We start from the raw sequence: 19590 nt of genomic DNA on the forward strand, positions 1-19590 counted from the left end.
CAGCGCGAGCGACAGCCAAGTGCCGTGCGTGTGTGTACGAGTTTTTTTAGTTGTGCGTGCGATACAGATCGATGGACTGACGACGATCGGCAGCGAGGGAATAACCGCCACGGACCGTGACTGATATGATTGTTTTTTGGTGACACATGCCGGGAAAGTCGTGTGATCACGTACTCGTCGAACCGTCAAATTTGTACCCGTTCGTCCAGCTTCGCGTGTAAACTCTCAATACCTCGTAAACACCCTCTCTTTCTCTCTCTCTCTCTCTCTGCATTTCTCTTTTCCCTTCTCTCTCTCTCTCTCTCATTCTCTCACTCGCCCCTTACTCTCTCTTCCTCCCTTCTTCCCTCCGTCTCTTTCTTTTATATCTCCTCTCTTCCCTCCTTCTCTATCTTTCTTTGCGTTCAACACTCCGTCAAAACGAGCGAGAGAATTCGTACTGCTCCGTTGAGGCTTCGTCGATTGCTGGCCGTGTCGTCAAGACTTATAGAAAGGGAAAAAACCAGTCTGTGATATTAAACAGTACTAAGCAATATATACATATATACATACATACATACATACATATATACATATACACACACACACACACACACATATATAGCTAGGCGTGTGTTTCTCTGTGCGTGTGTAAGTCGAATAAGTGAGCGAGTGAGCTTAGCCAGCGGTCGCGCGCGCGCTCTCTCTGTCTCTCTCTTTCCCCCTCTCTCTCTTTCTCTCTCTCTTTCTCTCTCTCTCGTGTGGTGTTCAGTGTTCTTGTGTGGGTGTGTATGTGCGTGCATCGCTGCCCCGTGTATAGCGAATACGGGATAGATCGCATAAAGGATCTAAGAGGATCTAAAAAATCCGAGAGCGGACAACGGGATCAAGGTCCGCAGGACGCGCTTATCCTTTCGAAGGGTGAAATAAGATCGACGTAACCACCAGCAGCAGCAGCTACGACACGATGTCTTTGGAGCCTGTGACAAGTGACAAGCAGCCGCCGTCGTCGACTACGGCGACGACGACGTCAACGTCGTCGACGACAACGACGACGGCGATGTCGACGACCACGGCAACTACGGCAGCCACGACCACGATCACGATGACGACGGCAACCACGAATACAGCAACTACGACTGCGGCGACAACGACGGCAGCGGCGACGACGACGACGACGACGACAATGAAAAAGAAGAAGAGCGAGGGTATGTTCGATTAATTGGGTTGTCTTTCGTATTCCTTTCAATAACGCCACACTCGCCGTTTCTTTTTATTTCCCAAACGACGCTGTAACAAGCGGGTGACAAACTGTGTCTCCTCCACGAGATCTCGATTCTCGTCGGGATAACCTCCTCGTGCGACTCACCATGTCTTGTTTCCACCCTCGGCGAGAATAGATTCGTTTCTTCCTATTAGCCGTGTTACGACACATATTTTCTGCAGTCCTAACGAGATAACTTGTTTACTATCGGCCATCGAGGGGAAGAAGGAACGGAAATTGAAAGAGAGCGCAGAAGGCACAGGCTAAAACGGACAGATCCGGTGTATATTTCGCCTCTAGTCGGCAGGGACTCATCGGTGAGGAAACGCAAACTTTGCTTGTCAGCTGTCAGTTGCAGTATTCCCACAACAGCATTGGTTGACAGCATATCTCGTTGGGTTACTTGAGGAGCGCTCGAATAGGCCTTTAAAACTCTCTGTAACATTCTGTGCAATCAGAACCTCCTTCTTCCCATCAGGAGAAATCAATTGATCCGTTCTCTTTAGCTGAACTGGCTGCACTAGTTCAAGAAATATATGCACACTGAAGCGTAAAAATCTCGTACATACACTTTAATGTATATGTAAATTTCTTGAACTAGTGCAGAGCCAGTTCAGCTAAAAAAAAACAGATCAAATAGGTGTGTTCTCTTTCACTGAGCTGGCTGCACTAACTTCTACTAGTTCTCTTCTTTCTTTCCACTAAGTCTTAATTGTATATCTGTTTCTTTTTAAGCTCTATAAGTGTACGCTTTTCAGCAGAAAGAACAAATCTACTATAAATCAGGACTGGCTGTTGTTTTATGGAGCAATTACAATATCCAGAAGATTATCTTATAAGAGAGAAAGAATTTTGAAACTTTGTTTAATATTCTGCGCAGTCGAGACTACCAAGGGGATACAACATAAATCAGGTGGTTGGTTGTTATTTGTGTTTGCAGTTACAGTAGGTTTATTCTTTTTCACTGTAGTGGCTACGCTAAGAACCAGTTTCGCAACCTTCAATTAACCGACCGGTTAAGTGTCAACCATGATTGGTTATTTCTGGTCAATTGCGCTAACGACAAGTACGATTGGTCAATTTTAATGGAACAATCCAGCGGATTGAGTTAACTGAAGGTTGTGAAACTAGCCCTAACTTATATCAATTTTCTTCTCCTCTTTCTTTCTTTATTAAATCTTAAATATCATATATACTGTCTTCTTTAAGTTTTATAAGTGTACGTTAACTCAGCGAAAAAGAACGGACCTAATGCCTGGAAGATTCTCTAGAAAGATAAGGATCAGTTATATATTTAAAATGTTCCGATAGCCAATCAAATATCTGTTTGTCTAAGACCTTCTCAAGTAGGCTTTGATTGGTTTGCCGGTTTCTCTCATTCGATATCTCGTCCGACAATAGTTTGAATTTGTCAGTTTACACTGTACCTCCTTACCCAACTGTTACGTTCCTACAGTACCATTGTGTGAGTGACATACAGTGGACATTCAGAGAGAGATAGATAGATAAAAAGGGAAAGAGAGTCGTTATTCCTACAGCGTCGTGTATTTAAAAAGTCGGACCACCGTTCAACATTTCTCCTTTTTACGAAGAGGCACGGAAGAAAAAAAGAGAGAGCTTGTCTTCGAGTTTGCCGGCTGCTTCGAAGGACGAGAGAGGAGCACAAACGAGTCTCCTCAGGATCGCTTCTCGAGGGGCCAATCGGACAGAGAAGCAATTGATTATTCAGATCCGCCGGTGTTTTATTGTCGAGTCTTATTAAAAGGGAAAAAGCTTTTAACGAATTTTTCTTTTGGGAGAGAGGATCTCTTTTCTAATTGACTCACGGATTGAAGAATATCCGTGAACGAACCTTACCAAACGGAAATTCGTTGTCCGTTTGCCCTTTATCTGTTTGTTTACATTCGCACTGAGAAAGAGAAAGAGAGAGAAAGACGGTCGTGCAGAGGAAACAGCGTGACGGTTAGCGATCGAAAGAGACAGAAGGAGAGAGAGAGAGAGAGAGAGAGAGAGAGAGAGAGAAAGGCGACCGAAAGGCAGCACAGAAAAGAGGTTCTCGTGTCGTCTCCGTGTCGTTGCGCGAGCGCGCGCGCGTCGTCGTTTCTCGCCAAAAATATGAAACTCGAAACCACCAAATGCATTATCGGCTCGAACTGGTATCGGCGACCTCGGAAGCGTCCGTTGGTCGGGCCGACCGGGTCTCCGTTCTTAGACGCGACCCTAGTCACGCAGACCAGGTCTTGCCGGTGGTACCGGAAAAACAGATCGGTCAATCCTCTGAAACGTGTGACCTTCCGTAAGTATGACCTTCCCGTCGGACTTCCCCGACGACGTGTCGGTGGAGTCGGTTGACTCGAAATCGCAGTTCGAGGCTCGCACGATTACGTTCACGAGGTGTTAAATCGCGGCGCGTTCCCGCCCCTGAACGTCAACTCGATCGAGTTGGATCCCCCCTCCCTCCCTCCTTCCTTCCCCGACGGGTATTCGCACGTCGAGCACGATTCGTCTTTTCGGTTGATGTTGTACCTCATTTGATTTTCTTTTGCGTTTTGCAGGTGATGAGGCGATCATATCGATGTCGGTAGCCGGCGAGGTGACTGACGCTTCGATCATGGAAATAGGCCGTTCCAGACCTCAATTTCAATACTCTCGGGTAAATGTCGCTCTTATAAATATTATTGGGATCGCGCGATCGCGGTGTACACACTTACTCGCGACTCTCCGCTGGCGTACCGTTGTTATTTACATCGTGTGCTCTTGTGTGTCCAGGAGGAGCTGATGCTGATAAAAAATCTGCGACTATCCAAACGTAGGCCTGCATTTTTAGACACCGCTTACAACAAGTACGTTACACACACGCAACGAACGGATTTGATTACTTCTTTCTTTCGTATCGTCGAGATACGTCGCGATGTTCTCTCAGCTAAATAAATAAATAAACTTGTGCTAATCGACATGATCGACGCGCAGCTCGCGAGGCGTCTGGGATCCCGAACGCTGGCACTCGGACAGAAAGCGCAGTGATACACCCCCGAAAGAGGAGAAGACTGGACGTGGTGATCAAATCACTGAGAATCATAGTAAGCGACGTAGTAATGGCGATCCACGGGACCGAATACGCAAGGAGCAGGACGGCATCGTACTGAGCCCGCAACGAAGGAGCTTCAACTCAGGCTGTTTCGTCAACGTGAACCAGCCGTCGAATCGCCGCCCCGAGAGCCCGATCGGGAAAACGGAGGTAAAATGCGCCCGTCCGGCGATCGATTCGCCCTACCGAGAGTCCCTCGACTCACGGGGAAACGCTCGTCCGGTATTTACCTCCGTTTGCACTTTTTTGCGCCTTGTTTACAAACAGAAACGCGCACATATACATATACGCAATGTCACGCGAGATCGTGCAAAGACCTTGGCGGAATGGCTGACTTGACGGTTTGAGAGAATGTTTTATGCCTCGAGTCTTTCGTATTCTGTATTCTGAACTCTCTTTTATCGATAAAAGTGTCTTAAATGTGGCTTCTTAGCCAATCGGTGGTTTCTGAGCCACTTTTATCGATAGAAGAGTTTAGAATACCGGGCCTCTGTCTTTAAGTAATGCACAATGACTGTCTCGTGTCTCGAATCTTAAACTGAAACGCCCGTTTGTGCGATTAATGACAAGCCGTTGTATAATAAAGAAATAAGTAAGCAGAGATAACTTAGACAAAGATTTTGAAGGGCATGCGATACTGTCTCGAAATGACAAGTCAACCATGCTCTGTCGAGGCGAGAAAAAGAGGAGGAACGCTCTTCGCAGGTCAGCCATCGAGAACCCGTTCGTCGGATCGGCAGCGGGCGGATTCTGGCACGGGACATCTGGGACTTCAGGCCGGAGAACGAGAAGATCGAGCCGGAGCGCGCGGATTACGGTTTCAGATCGGGCACCGGCGGCGGCTCTCTGCGCGACCGTGACAATCGGGATAATCGCGATGGCAAAGAGCGGGAGAACATTATGCGGGAGCGGGATCGCGATCGGGACAACATACGCGAGCGAGACGAGAGGTTCGAGCGACGGTCGTTCGGCCGGGATTACGGGGAGCGCGACCGCGGAGGTACGGAGCGAAACGAGCGGAACCACCAGGGCCAAGAACGCGACAAAGATCGCGGGCGCGAGAAGAGATTCGGCAACGACCGACGACGGACTTACAGTGACACTCGCGACTCGGACGAGCCCGAGTGGTTCAGCTCCGGGCCCACGTCGCAGCACGACACGATCGAGCTGAGGGGCTTCGAGGACATCCCGGAGGAGAAGGTGGTAAACAGCGGCGGCGGCGGCAGCGTGAAGAACAAGAAGCAGACCCTCGCGCAGAAGAAACGGGCGAAGAAGAACGCGACGGAGAAGGACGACAAGCCGAGCGAGAACAGCAGCTCCGGCCCGAAGGGACGCAGCACCCCGACAACCATGGATCAGTCGATGAACGCGGTACCGGCGCCGCATTCCCCGATCACCGAACAGGTCGAACAGTCGTCGTCAGTCGCGCAGAAAGAGAACGACGCCAACGAGAGCACCGTGAACGAACCGATGTCCGAGGCGGCGACGGTCGTGACCTCCGCCGCCAATCAGAATAAGGAGGACTCGCATCCCGATTTCAACCTGGACGAGTTCCTGAAGTCAGACACGTTCCCCGGTGTATCGGGATTGTTAACGGTGAGCGCCTCGCTCCTTTTCTTCCTCATGTCGATTACTTTAAAGCCAGCGTATCATCCGTCACGGATCTGCTTTCTTCGCTTGTTTCAAATTCGACTCGCGAGCGAACTTCTCTGTTTCTTCTGTTTCGCAGAACGGAGTCGGCTCGAACGGCGGCACCTGTTCCCGCTTCAGTCAGTGGTTCAAGAGGGAGAGCCCGGTTCAGCAGGCGGACAGTCGTAGAGCTTCCATACATGACGAGTTACTGAACAATCTACTGAACGACATCACCGAGCCAAATATTCAGATACCGTCGGTCACGGAATCGAACGCCTACTTCACCCCAATTTCCCCGGCCAATACGACTAACAACAGCAACGCTGCCGCCACCGGTGTCAAGTTACTCGAGATGCTGCATCGCGGCAATAAGCCGAATCAAAACGGTCAAGGAGATGCGGTGAACACGATGGCACCCCTGGTGAAAAATTGCACCATTAAAGATTTGGGTAAGACCGCCGACCAGGGTAGCGTCAGGTTTAGACAGGGGGAGAGGGAGGAGGAGGACGGATCGTACGAGCATGAAGAATGTCGATTTCTTTTAGAAGTTGGTGGAAAAGTTGTGCACAGTTTGGAAGAATTAGAAGCACGCATGCGGGGCGGCGCACCTCCACCCACAACCTCGACTGAAACGCCCCGCGTAAATAAGACTGAGGAAGATCTCTCTGCTTTTAAGAAACTGGTACGGTCGGTGTATTTCCGTGATTTCGCTTCCGTCGAAATTCCCCGTGATTCTTATTCTCGAGATCGTTTCCATTTTGATCCTCGTACTAACGATTCCATACGAATGATTCAGCTTGCTCAAGTAACCGGAGGACAAGCTGTACCAGCAGCTAACGGACCTATCCCGCAAAAGCAACCTGTGACATTGATGCAGGTGCGAATACCTCTTTTTTTATTATTTCATACAGCACACGAACAACGCGCACGATCTCACATTTGTCATATGTATTCTTTTCTCTCTCTTTCTCTCTCTTCCTCTTTAGCTACTTAATTCTCAACTGAAGACTCAACCACCGATGCCGCACCCGCAGCCTCCGGCGGCTGCGGAACCCATTCATCCTTCAACGTTCAATCACGTCGGTCCCCTTGGCCACACTCAACATTCGCACCAGGCCCAGATGCAACATGAGAATTTGATCAAAGTCTTGCAAATACAAGTAAGATATGTTTATACACGCGTATTCAGTATAATTAATACATCTCCTGAGATCTCGTGAGCGACACGTACACGTGTTAACAGCAACAACAGCAGCAGCAACAACAGCAGCAGCAGCAACAACAACAACAGAAACAACGACACAACGATATGCTGTCGATGATGATGGGCGGTCAACGAATACTGGGTGTGAGTCCTGTGCCGGCGGACATGCAGATGATGTTGAACAATATCCCTTCGAGTCAAGAGCTCCTGCAACGGCCGGAGGCTCAAGCGATTATTCAGGGTCTGCAGCAAGGAGAGATCACCAGGCAACATCTCATACAGCAGTTGCAGGTGAGTTGAATGTATGATTGAAACATTCCCCGGACAACCATTATGGGATATCTCGAAGAAGCTCGCGTTTCCTTTTTTTTTTTTTTTCGTGCAATTAATCGCGTCACGCATCGTTAGAACCCCGTTATGCAGCATCGCCATCGAGAAGTGCTGGTGAATATACTGAAGATGTACGGTGGTACCACACCACGCACCGCGAGTCCGCACCCACCGCACCCCGCTGCTCCCACACCGCAGGATCACATGCTGCAACAGATGCTGTATCAGCAGCAGCAGCAACAGCAGAGAATCCCGTCTCCCATGAACAACGGTAAGTCGTCGTGCGCAAGCGCGCGTCTCTTGAAAATAATTCCCTTTAAACGACAATTACAAAATCGAAAGCTGGAAGTTTTGCCCAAACTGAATGATCTTGTATCGTGTTTGGAATGCAGCTTATTGCCCACCTCCAATAATATCACCAAATTTGGCAGCTAGTCCTAGTACTTTAACAGTACAGCACCCAGGTAATGTAGTAAATACAGTTCATCATACTGTTATTTTTTCGTTGTTACTTTCCACGTAGAAATGTAATTCTAGTTGTAAAGAAATCTATATAATATATAAATATAAAATTATTTGAAGTAGAAGAACACGAAGGGAAAAGTAGATGGCATGCGTTGCATCGTAATATCTTTCATCATAAGTCGTCCCGACGTAGACCGTGTCCCTTAGGAGTAGTCTTAATAAAATTAAGGAAAGTATTCGAACGAATTCTAATGTGTAAAATTGTATTATTATGATAACAGTGATACCGCATAGAGTGCCGTCGCCACGGGAGATCGTTATGCACACTCAATCTATAATACAAAATGTTTTAATCAAGAAAAAATTGGAGGAGCAGCGCGAGAATTACCGCAAGCGGCAGGACCAACAGCAACAACAACAGCAGCAGCAGCAACAGCAAATTCAGCAACGCTCGTCGAGTCCCGTTAACTCGCCAGCTAAGCAAACAATGAGTCCGACTCCGCTTGCTTTCACGCCGACATCCGTTTTACGGAAAATGACCGCTGATAAGGAACCTGACGGTGCGAATCGATTATATCAATTAGAAACCACTTCCATTCTCGCTGCACACGATGGAAACATTAACCATTCTCGCATGTCTCAGGGTCGCTTAATCGCACCTCCCGCCAATTCATCCAAATGTCCAAATTCCGTCGATCAAGTGCAAAATGAAACTCTCAAAATGATTTTCTTTCAATCCGCCATTACCAATCGCACGAACAGCGACAATAACAACAACAACAATACCGCTGCCGATCCGGAGGAATCGGCTCTAAAGACCAAGTACTTGTGTCCGTTAGAGCAGAAACAAGACACGGACGATAATTCGAACATTGTTGAAACGAAGGAGGAGGTCATCCTCGATGTTAACGCGAACGGAAATGATGACGTAAAAGTGGCACATTCTAGCGTAGCGGCCGACGATAACGATACTAATAATAACAGTCTTATCTCACTCGATGAGTTGCTAAAATCATTATCCGAGCAGGGAACGTCCGCATCATTAGACGAAATAGAAAATCCATTAGAAGCAGATAATGTGGATTCGCAGAACACTACTCCGCCCGAAATCCACGAAAATGTTTAATCGCGCCGGATATATTCCGTGGAGAAGTCTCATTGTCAAGTTTCAGAGTGCACATTGATATCTCATAAAATAATAATTCTTTCGCACAGAGCCAAAAAATTCTTTTTCTTTCTATTATGTTTGCATTATAATACGAAGGGTAGTAAATTTTGTTTTTTGCTTGATGTCTTGAGTGTAAATGCTTGGAAATTTATGTCTCTGATGTCTGACAGATGTTTAGAAATACATTTTCATTTTATATACGGAGACAAAAATTCAAGCACTTTATGAAACACACACATACACACTCTTCATTTCTTAATATAGATTTATTACACTCTAATAGCATGTTGGAATAGTTTTTTTTTTACAATAAAAAGCCTTATCAATCCATCTTACACGCTTCAACTTTTCTTTTACACACATTCACACATTTTCTCCTGTTATTACATTTCTCTCATGCACGAATACACACGTATTCCTTTTATTCATGTCATACTTGCTTGATCTCTCTCTGCTTTTTAAAGTTACATACGATTACGAAATAAACTTCTAATACATACAATCAGCAAGTATTTATCATTGCTTATAGAATCATTATAATGTTTGAAATGTATTTCCTATGAGATATAATTCCAAGTAATCTTTTTAATAGAAAGATATTTACATAATATATTGTTAATGTAAATAACATTTAATTGATAGATTTACAAGTCTAGTTTTATACGTTAAATAGAATCGGGCATAGGACGGTGTTTTTATTTCTGTAAAAGATATTTGATATATCTACATGATCGAGTGTGTCATTAGCAATAAAATTTTGATATCGCGAAGAAGCCGTCAATGACTTTTTAATACTTTTAATCAACATCAACTTTTTCCCTAGATCCACATAATTAAGATGAAATTATTTTGTATCTAAATACAGGAAGCAGCAATGATCCATCAAAATTGTCTACGCAAACTCAGGCTTCTCAGATGCAACAAATGCAATCTGCAGTTCAGTTACTTACACAGGGGGTCCTCCCGAGACACACCACCATGCGGCCGCAATCTGCTCAATCGACATGGTCGAATCCATCGCTCAAGCAACATCCAGGTACGCTTCATCCAATTTTCCACAAGGATGTATCTCTCGAACTCCTTTTTTGCCTTGCAAAATTCTACCGGAGGGATAAAATATCGGTCATTAGTCGGTCTTGCTAGTTTTGGAACTGAGAGCATCGTCGTCGGGGCAATAATCTTATGGAAAATTCGCAACAATTTCAGGACGACCTATAGTGAAAGGCGGGAAAAGCACTAACGCAAACAGCACCCAGTTCCAGTACACGGGAAATGCGGAATTCCAGCCGCAGCCGCAGCAGCATAGAACGGCCTCGAATGTGTATGGCAATCCGGCACGATCCAAACACACGATGGCCACTTCCTTGCCGCATCACAACGTCTCGCAATATAACGTACCGCAGACCTCGATGATGAACCAGAGGTCAAATTCCATAAATACCCAAATGAAGGCCCAACAGCAAGTTTCGTCGCATCTCGCCGGCATGCAACCGCAGCCGCCGCACGGAGCCGCTAGCATGCAGCAACAACCGCCGCAGCGGCCCGCTGTGAACACGCAACTTGCAACAAAGATGCAACTTGTCGTGAACCAAAACTACAATTCCAATCGCACAGGTAACGCGACTCGAAGATTCGACAGGTTCACAAATTATCCAACAGTTTCATGTGATGCTTCCACAAGTATCTAACAGCTTCGCACCGATTATCTGACTGTTTCTAACTAAACTAAAAATCCTCGCCATTACTTCGTGAGGAGCGATATATACAGGGTGTCCGACGCAAGTCGTCCCATAACTTCCGTCGCGTACTTTAGACCGAAGAAGTTCTGTACCATTTTGCAAACAACCAAGCAAGATTTTGAGTTATTAATTACTGAAAATGGCACAGAGGCTTCTTTAATTAATAACTCAACAACAATTTGTGTGGTTACTTGCAAAATGGTAGAGGGCTTTTCTGTTCGCATTGACCTAAATTAGTGGTGCTATGACGGATTGTGGACGGCTTGCTTGTCAGATACCCTGTATATTCGCCGGAATTATATTCTCTCTCTTTTTTCATTGCCTTACATTGATTTTCAGGTGTTTGTCGTCTGCTAAATCGAATTGCATGCAACGGTGTTGAGAAATCGGAATAAGTAGCAAGCCTCTATTGTTAGTCCCCTCTCCCCCCCTCCCTCTCCCTCGTTTAACCCTGTCTTGACATCATTTGTGTTCGGATTAAACTAAGTAAACAATCATCATACGTGTACAGATACGATTATTACGTTAAAAGATACCTCACGATTGGAATGTTAGAGAACAATGAATGGATTTGTTATCGACAAATTCTCTCTTTCTATACCGCATGAGATTTTAAGAAATCGTATTTTCCGCGTGTTGTACATCTTTTATATAAATAATTCTCCCGCTATATCGCTGATAATTGATCTTCACAGATGGACGAGCGATGCGGTCGCAGCAATTGAACCTTGCTGTCGGCCGCCAGTCCTCACCGGGTCTCGGATTTGTGGGTAGCAACGGCGGTGACCTCTCACCGACGTCGAATCAACTTGCGCGATGGTTCAGCCCGGAACTTCTCGCTCAAGCACGGGCCGGCAAGCTACCTGAACTCGGGCAGACGAACGTCCTGTCGTTGGAAGAGCTCGAGAGACTTCAACACGCGTCGACCATAGTGCACAACTAAAAGTGATTGCCACTGACACTTTCGGATGTTACAATTTCTCGTTAGCGATCGGAAATCGAACCCGACGAGACTGTGTGACGCTACTCTGCCAGCCGAACAAACCAATATGTTTCCTCCCGTGTTACGTCTCCTTCGTACCACCCTCGCAGCACCGGTACGACGTCCTCTCATTCATTGCCGGATGCTGAAAATGTGCGCCGCTAAATTGCAGGATGGTGCTGTCGCCTATAGTAGATTTTTTTAAGTCTTCGTATCAAGACAAGGTTCACCGAGGTAATGCCATATTTTGATTAAGGAGCCGGTCAATTGTTGGTTCGGGAGGTGGGGGTGTTCTTTTGAGGGATCTCGGTCGAGGGGAAAGTCGCTGAAGTGTCGCGTTCGTCGAAAAGCACTCCAGTTCCGAGTTTCGCGGGATGTTCTTTAGAAACTACAAATGTACAGGATAGTGTGTAACGTTGAAGGGCGGCGTGTCGTATAATTAAGGAAGGAGTGGACAGCTTTCTACGAAAAAAAAAACGATATATTGCTTATAAGACTGAAAAATGTGAAAATTCTTATTGTTGATTATGACAAGCTGTTACCTTGATATGCGTACTTTCTAAATGACAACACGATAAAGTCTATTTGCCTAAGATAGGACTGCAAGTTTCTTGTGTATTCGCGTATTTTCTCTCTCCATTGTACTCTACGAGATTCTGAGAATTCTCCGACGACCTGTATGATTTTCGTATTGTTCATTCGCGAATGCGTATCGATCTCGCGAAGTTTCTCGTTACTCTGGACAATTGCGTATGTCAGAATGAGAACGTACTGTTGCGATTATCTTTCAGTTATTTGCGAATATATTGGATATCGTTTCGCGATTATGTTCCTTTGAATCCGGGGTAAGGGGAAGAGCAGAGCGCAACTTTCGCCGCTGTCTCGGCGAACGTAAAAAAAATATAGTCTATGTACTAAGTATGTCTAATGCAAGCTCATCGTTGCCGCCAACGGAAATAAGACTTAGATAGTCGGATACGCGCGTTTAATCTAGTATTATTTATAGAATATTGTCGCTTGCTTGTTTACCAGTGGGACTTGCAAAATCCCTTAGGCAAATAATAATAATAATAATAATAATACGCAGTTTCCCAGAAGAAGTTATGAATCACAGCAGTCAGCACCCGATTACAATTATTCACACAGAGAGCGGAAGCGTATGCATGTGCGTGTGTGTGTGTGCGTGTGTGTGTGTGTGTCATATTTAATATTCTATTCATATTGCAAAATGATGCGACTTTATTAACGTGAAGGAACAAAAGAGAAATGCGCGCGAAATAAAACGAGATAAAGGTGACTCGTCACAAGTCATGCGCGCGCACGCGCGTATATTATAAAAATAAATATATAATATATACTTCGTAGAGAGAGAGAGAGAGAGAGAGAGAGAGAGAGAGAGAGAGAGATTTGCGGTATCATTATTACAATCGAAAGTGATAGATAGACCGAAATGTCTAATTAAAAAAAAAAAAAAAATAACCTCGGAAGGTATGTAGAAGAATCGTTCGCAGAATTAATTTAAAAAATTGAAGGAGAACATTCCACCAGCTGATAGAAAGAGAAAGTCAAACCTAACGAGGTATATTCGCGAACTTGCAAGATCAATCGATGTCAATACTGTTGCCAACATGTGTTTGCTTTCAATTGAATTACTTACCTTGAGATTGCTATATGATTAAAGAGAAACGGAAAGAAATAAAAGAAAGCAAGGAAGAATATCGGGCCTATTTTACATAAAACCGTAATATTATTCAAAAGTTTATTTTGCTCGTTTTTTTTCTTCTGAAAGGATAGCATTGTTAACTATTCTTTACTGTGTGTGTATATTATAGAGTCTCATCATGCGCGTATAATTGCATTTTTCTTCTTAACATAACTTAAGCATGCGTTCATTCGTATCTTCAAGAAATGCATCTTTCGAAGACAAGATATATTTTTTTTTTTCCCAAACAGCAGGACAACCACACTTATAAGTACGTTTATCTTGTATCGCGAAAGAATAGTATTTATCTATATTTCTTTTATATATTAATTACACATGACATACGAACGAGTTACATAATCTAATTTATGAATATTAGTTACATTCGTATTTTTTACTTTATTGCATATGATACCTTTTTTTTTTTATAACGACATATAATTGTACGAGGAGCACGAGATAAATCCACGAGATAGAAAACACGTTTAAAAGAATCCACGTTGGAAAAAAGGGCATAAAATTAAATTTTACAAATTTGATTTCGCCCGCTGCGATTGCGAATTTATTTTAGCGCGTGTAACTTAGGAAAGTGTCATAGCAGCGCTACGGGTATAGTTTTGACGAGGACGTACGGTGAAAATTTCTTAAGTGTACAAAGCATGGCCATTGTTTGCGACAGTGTTACGTTCGGTCCGTGTTCATTCCGTCCAACGATGCTCCGATCAGTCGACTCGACGATGTATGCTCGACTGTCGGGATGAACACGTATCGTCATTTCTTAGACGCTTGTTACTCGATGTATTAAAAATTTTCTCAGCGCGATATCTTGCAATGAGAAAGTTTTATATGCCTTCAAGGTCATATTTATAATATTCACATGTGCGTCTAACGTTTTATTAGCATATATCAACTGGCATGTATGATGTTGACAAAATGTTAGAGGGAGAGTCGGACGGTCTCGAAGTGTCCGCTCGCATGTCGAGGAAGATTACGAAATATGACGAGCATGAGGAAATTGCGCGTTAAACCGATCGCGACGACGCATTCACGACAATTCCCAACTGTAGCACATGACGAAGAATCGCGTGGAAAGCATGAAAAATGCAAGACGGTGTTATGGGACTCTAACGGTGCGTTAGAACCGGTGCGTGTATAGTACTTTGTTGCGTCGACAGAAGATCGCGGGGAACATGTTGCAAACAATACGGTATATACTGTACGTTGAAACACGCGTGAAACGCAGAAAGAAAGAAAAAAGGGGTGAGAGAAAGAGAGAGATAGATCTCGTTTTTTTCCTTTTTTTTTCCATAACATTTTCGTTACTCGACGTACTTCGGCGATCGTAGGTGCGATTGTTAAAGTTGTATCTCCGACCGATCACCGTCACCTATAAGCTTATCTCAAGCGTCCATAAGTGTACAAAGAGTGTATTAGACGAAGAGTAAAAGGAATTCAAGTCATTCAACCGTGGATCTTAATGCGAGTACTACCGGAATCATTTTCCGTTTCGAAAACGCGGATCGCGGATTGTTTGTATCATACGGAAGATGTTCTACGGAGTGTCACACGTCACACCGACGTTACACATGAAACGCAAAAAGGAGGCGTGTGGTATCGAGCATATATCCTCAAACGGGGAAGATTCGTTTTGTCCCGTAAAAATCCAAGTTCCTTTACAGAGGAACTACACACTGGAAAATGAGCCGACGCGAACAGTTTCTTCCTTCATATTAACAAGAATCTCAATATGAAATCTAGAGAGTGACTTTTGGCACTAGAAAATTCATCCGGGGGTAAAAAAATGTTCGCCGGAGCACTGTGTACCCCACGTTTCCTTCCGCCGGGGGATCAAGCGTGACGTTCATGGTCTTCCGGTAGTAGCTATTCTCTTTTTCGAACGTTGCAGCCGAATCAAGGGATCGCTGCGTGCCTCTGAAAACGTACTGCATTTATAATTAGCTCGATTTCCGAGGACGACAGAGTTCACTCACATTATGTTTGATGATGACGGCGAATGTGAAAGGTAACCGTGCGTGGGAATTGTTGCCAAGATACGAAAGACTTTCTTTTTGGATCTTTCTCGAGGGTGCAGTACCATGGTGATTATACCTTCAGTTTTGTTCAAATGGAAGATGTTGCGGAGAAGGACGAAACGCTGTCCTGCATGTATCTGCGAACCTGACGGTCGTTCCATGATCCGAAGACACATTTTTGTAAATAAACTGATTCCCAAGCAAACTAAAGTACGTTTAGCCTATGCACTGGGTCGATGATTTGTAAATAAAATTACTGAATATTATATCTCATGTGAAACTGAGCGCATAAACTATCACGAATATCCCACACAACACTGCGTGTCTCTAAAAGACGTCTCAAAGACGTTTCTTAGAGACGTCCTATTGTTGACGGTTGACAGTTTAAAGACAGTTTTAGGACGTCTTAAAACGTTTTAATGTTATTTGGGATAAGAAATTATAATTTTTTTCCGCCTCATACACAGTATAAATCTCCAGTGGATGTCCTGAAGATGTCCAAAGGACGTCCTTATGTCCCAAGACTTCCATCGAATAAAGTGCGCTGTATGAGATATTACTTCATTCTTTTCGCTGATACAACTGCTTTCGGATCACTTATTTAAAAGTTTCAGCAAAATTTACAAAAAACAATGTTATTAGAAAATATATTGATATTATCTGTAACTGGAATCCAAAATCCTAAAATCTTTCTCTAAATTCCTTTTTTGAACTTAATATAACATTTTTTACGTTTATTTATTTCCAAATAGAGACAGAAGTTAATTTGATTCATTGTTTGATTGTACAAAACAAAAATAAAAGCAATTTTTCGGTAGAATCGGCATAAAAACACTTTTTTCGATGAATTTTGTAACGTTTTCAGTATTCAACAAGAGAATTCGTTTATTTAGTAATTCTCAAGAGATACATTTTCCTATTGGATACAAAGTGCAAAATTATCGATATTTGTAACTTCTTTTTTCGACAATTTTGCTCATCCCTAGTAACGAGTAACGTGAAAAGACAAAATAAAGACTGAACTTGTATGTGTGAACGACACACATATATATATATATATTTGTAAGAGATTATAAAATATAAATTAGATTGTAAGGAAAGTAACGTCATATTTTTAGCTCGAGATTGAAGCAAATTTATACACATTTAAAAACATATATGTATTTAAAAACAGCTTCAATCGTTAATGTGACAGCCTTTATTTTCTATAACCTTTTGCCATCTTATAGGCAGTTGCATAATTCCTTGCGCGTAGTACTCGGGCGTTTTTTCAGCAAAGAACTGCTGAAGGTGTTCTTTGCAGTCCTCCAAAGAAGCAAACGCTTTATCATTGAGGAAGTTCTGCAAGGACCGGAATAAGTAGTAATTCGAAGGAGCAACATCTGGTGAATATATTGGATGCGGTAAAACATCCCAGCCAAGTTGCAATATTTTTTTCTGAGTGATCAAACAAATATGAGGCTTGGCGTTGTCCTGATGGAATAAAACACCCTTCCTATTGATCAATTCCGGGCGTTTTTCTGCAATAGCTTCCTTCAGTTTATCCAATTGAGCACAGTACTTGTTTGAATTAAGCTGTACATTCTTTGGAAGGAGCTCATAATATATCACACCCTTCCAGTCCCACCAAATACACAGCTTGGCTTTCTGCGGATGAAGCTCAGCCTTTGGGGCGGTCGACAGCTTTATTGAACATTTTCCCTGGGACTGTTTGCGCACTGCATTGTTGTAGATAATCCATGTTTCATCACCCGTCACGATTCGTTTTAAAAATGGACTGTTTGTGTTGCGTTTAAGCAACGAATCGCAGATGGAAATGCGATCGACTAAATTTTCTTCAGGCAGATCATGCGGCACCCAGAGATCAAAGCGATTCACATATCCCAGCTCTTGCAAATACTCGATGACAGTTGTATGTGATAAGTGGAGTATCTCTGCAATCTCCTGCGTCGTGTACCGTTGATTATTCTCGATTAGAGTCTTGATTTGGTTGTCATCAGCAATAACCGGTGGTACAGAGCGCTCATCCTCATCCTCGAGTGTCGTATCACCAGCACGAAACTTCTTAAACCATTTCTGACACATGCGTTCTGTTACAGCATCATTCCCATACGTGGCACATATTTTCTTCTTCGCTTGCGTCGCGCTTTTCCCCTTACGGAAGAAAAACAGCATCAAAGAAGGAAAGTACTGCTTGTCTAGTTGCTCCATTTTTCTCCCGATCTCAAGCGAATACAAACGCTTTTACCGGTAGGTTCCACTTAACGCTTGCAACGACGCTAGTAGCGTCACGTTCTATCTTCATTTAATTAAATGGAAACCGCCTCACATATGCTCTCCATACACTAAATGATGCTTAAAGGCGTCAGTTATCAGAATAGTCCTGCACTCACTCCATCTAGAGTGAAATTTCTTTCTAGTAAAACACACTAGTCATCTGTTGGGAAAATATGACATTACTATCCAATCCGATAATATAAACAATAAAACTATTGGTCTGTTTTCTTTAACTGAATTGGCTGCGCTAGTTGAAGAAATTGATGCAAACATTGAAGCGTATGTACGAGATACAGATACGGCTCATTTAATTGGCTAAGAAGTATCTGAAGATGAATTTAAGGCAGCCTTAAATATAAGGTCCGATTACGAATACCAGCATTAGTTTTCGAAGGCCGCGTTCGTTCGATAAAATTAAATATTTCGTGTCGAGTGCACGGAGCCAATCAGGGTGAGGGAAAGAAATCACATGAGATGCGCTTCGGATGTGCGGGCCAGCGGGCGACACGGTTGTATTTTCGCTCTTAGATCGCAATTACAACGGAATTTTCACTCAGAACGAATCAACAAGTTAAGTCTCGACGCAAGTAGCGTCGGGGAAACTGATCGATGCGATGCCGATGAACAGCTCCGTACAGTTAGCTACCCTATCGACTGCACCTTTCATTGAAGTGCACTTCTCTACACATCGCCATCACGACGGCCGTGTCAGGTGAAGATGGCGGAGAATGGTGGTCGAGGCGCGGCTGGGCCGCTCCGATATGTCTCTTTCTACCTGGGTGAACCTCTCCGTATCCCACTTTCTCGAGTTCCCGCCGATGCCGAGCTCGCGCGCCGAGTAATCAACGAATCTTCCTTCCGAAATGTTCGACGTGTCGCGAATGCGTGCAACGTGATCGTTTCGCAGTGCTGTGCGGGAGTTGCGAAAGAACGAACGGATGGATGAGCGAACGGAGGAGAAAGAGAGCGAGAGCGGAGATTTCGCGCTTCCTCGAAGCGACGTGATTTGACGATCGACTGTCGTTGATCACCCACGAAATCGATATTGTCAGACTCCGAGACTTCGCCAGCTAATTTGAACTTGTTCGGCGAGATGGGGCACGTTCCACGCGTACAGAAAAGAGAGAGATAGATAGATTGGCTTGCAGAACGTCGGGATCAGATCGCTATCGATTTCTCATTAAACCGCTTCCTCGGCTCTCCCACCGCCTTTTCTCATTCCGTTCGTGCGTTCCTCGTTCTCCGTCCGGAGAGTACGACAAATGCCGCGTGCGATCATGCTGCACAGCAGAGAGCGCGTCGTAAAGGAACACCGCCTCGAGGCTCTCACACGCCTCCATGTTGCAGATGACGATACACGTCTCGAACAACGAGCAACGCTCGGAACGTGTACACTGAACGAGCTTCTAGACGATCACTCTGCGAAGTCTGACACCCTGCCAGCTCTTTCACCGTCGGAATCTCCGTATTCCTACCGTCGCACATTCCACGTTTATCCTCTCTAGGTAAAGTCCCACGTTGTGCATTCCTCTCCTCCGGTCCTCATCTCGACTTGGCTCTACCGAATGACCGCTTTCTTCATCAACACAACACATGCGATTTCTTGAAATATAGATAGAGCCAAATCAGGCACTTGCGAAGTACCGTGAGAAACTTGCATTCCAATGGTAAGAGGGAGAGGGAAGAGGGGGGGGGGGGGAGAGAAGTATAAAGTCGAGGATCGATCG

The 19590-nt window shown here is 44.4% G+C and overlaps 2 protein-coding genes across 5 annotated transcripts; one reads left to right on the top strand and one right to left on the bottom strand.

The window, feature by feature from the left end:
* Positions 1-358: 358 nt before the first annotated feature.
* Positions 359-13344, top strand: LOC106747125 (eukaryotic translation initiation factor 4E transporter-like). Of its 4 annotated transcripts, none has more exons than XM_014624429.1 (16): positions 359-1187; positions 3799-3896; positions 4013-4086; positions 4214-4481; positions 5037-5927; positions 6061-6412; positions 6509-6645; positions 6760-6840; positions 6950-7123; positions 7207-7458; positions 7576-7768; positions 7890-7961; positions 8244-8522; positions 9996-10166; positions 10337-10744; positions 11565-13344. In XM_014624429.1, exons 1-16 carry the CDS (start codon positions 947-949, stop codon positions 11810-11812), a joined length of 3939 nt encoding a protein of 1312 aa, XP_014479915.1. In that variant the 5' UTR covers positions 359-946; the 3' UTR covers positions 11813-13344. The 4 variants fall into 4 exon arrangements, with proteins under 4 accessions (XP_014479915.1, XP_014479916.1, XP_014479917.1 ...); XM_014624430.1 differs by having other exon boundaries at positions 6512-6645; positions 11565-11812; XM_014624431.1 differs by lacking the exon at positions 7890-7961.
* Positions 13026-18221, bottom strand: LOC106747126 (histone-lysine N-methyltransferase SETMAR-like). The gene is made up of 2 exons (XM_014624433.1): positions 15545-18221; positions 13026-15485 (listed from the first exon to the last, which is right to left on the bottom strand). Exon 1 carries the CDS (start codon positions 17795-17797, stop codon positions 16763-16765), a length of 1035 nt encoding a protein of 344 aa, XP_014479919.1. The 5' UTR covers positions 17798-18221; the 3' UTR covers positions 13026-15485; positions 15545-16762.
* Between the last annotated feature and the right edge of the window lie 1369 nt (positions 18222-19590).

The sequence above is a fragment of the Dinoponera quadriceps genome, unplaced genomic scaffold (assembly GCF_001313825.1).
Source record: "Dinoponera quadriceps isolate SergipeBrazil2010 unplaced genomic scaffold, ASM131382v1 scaffold2111, whole genome shotgun sequence".
NCBI lineage: Eukaryota > Metazoa > Arthropoda > Insecta > Hymenoptera > Formicidae > Dinoponera > Dinoponera quadriceps.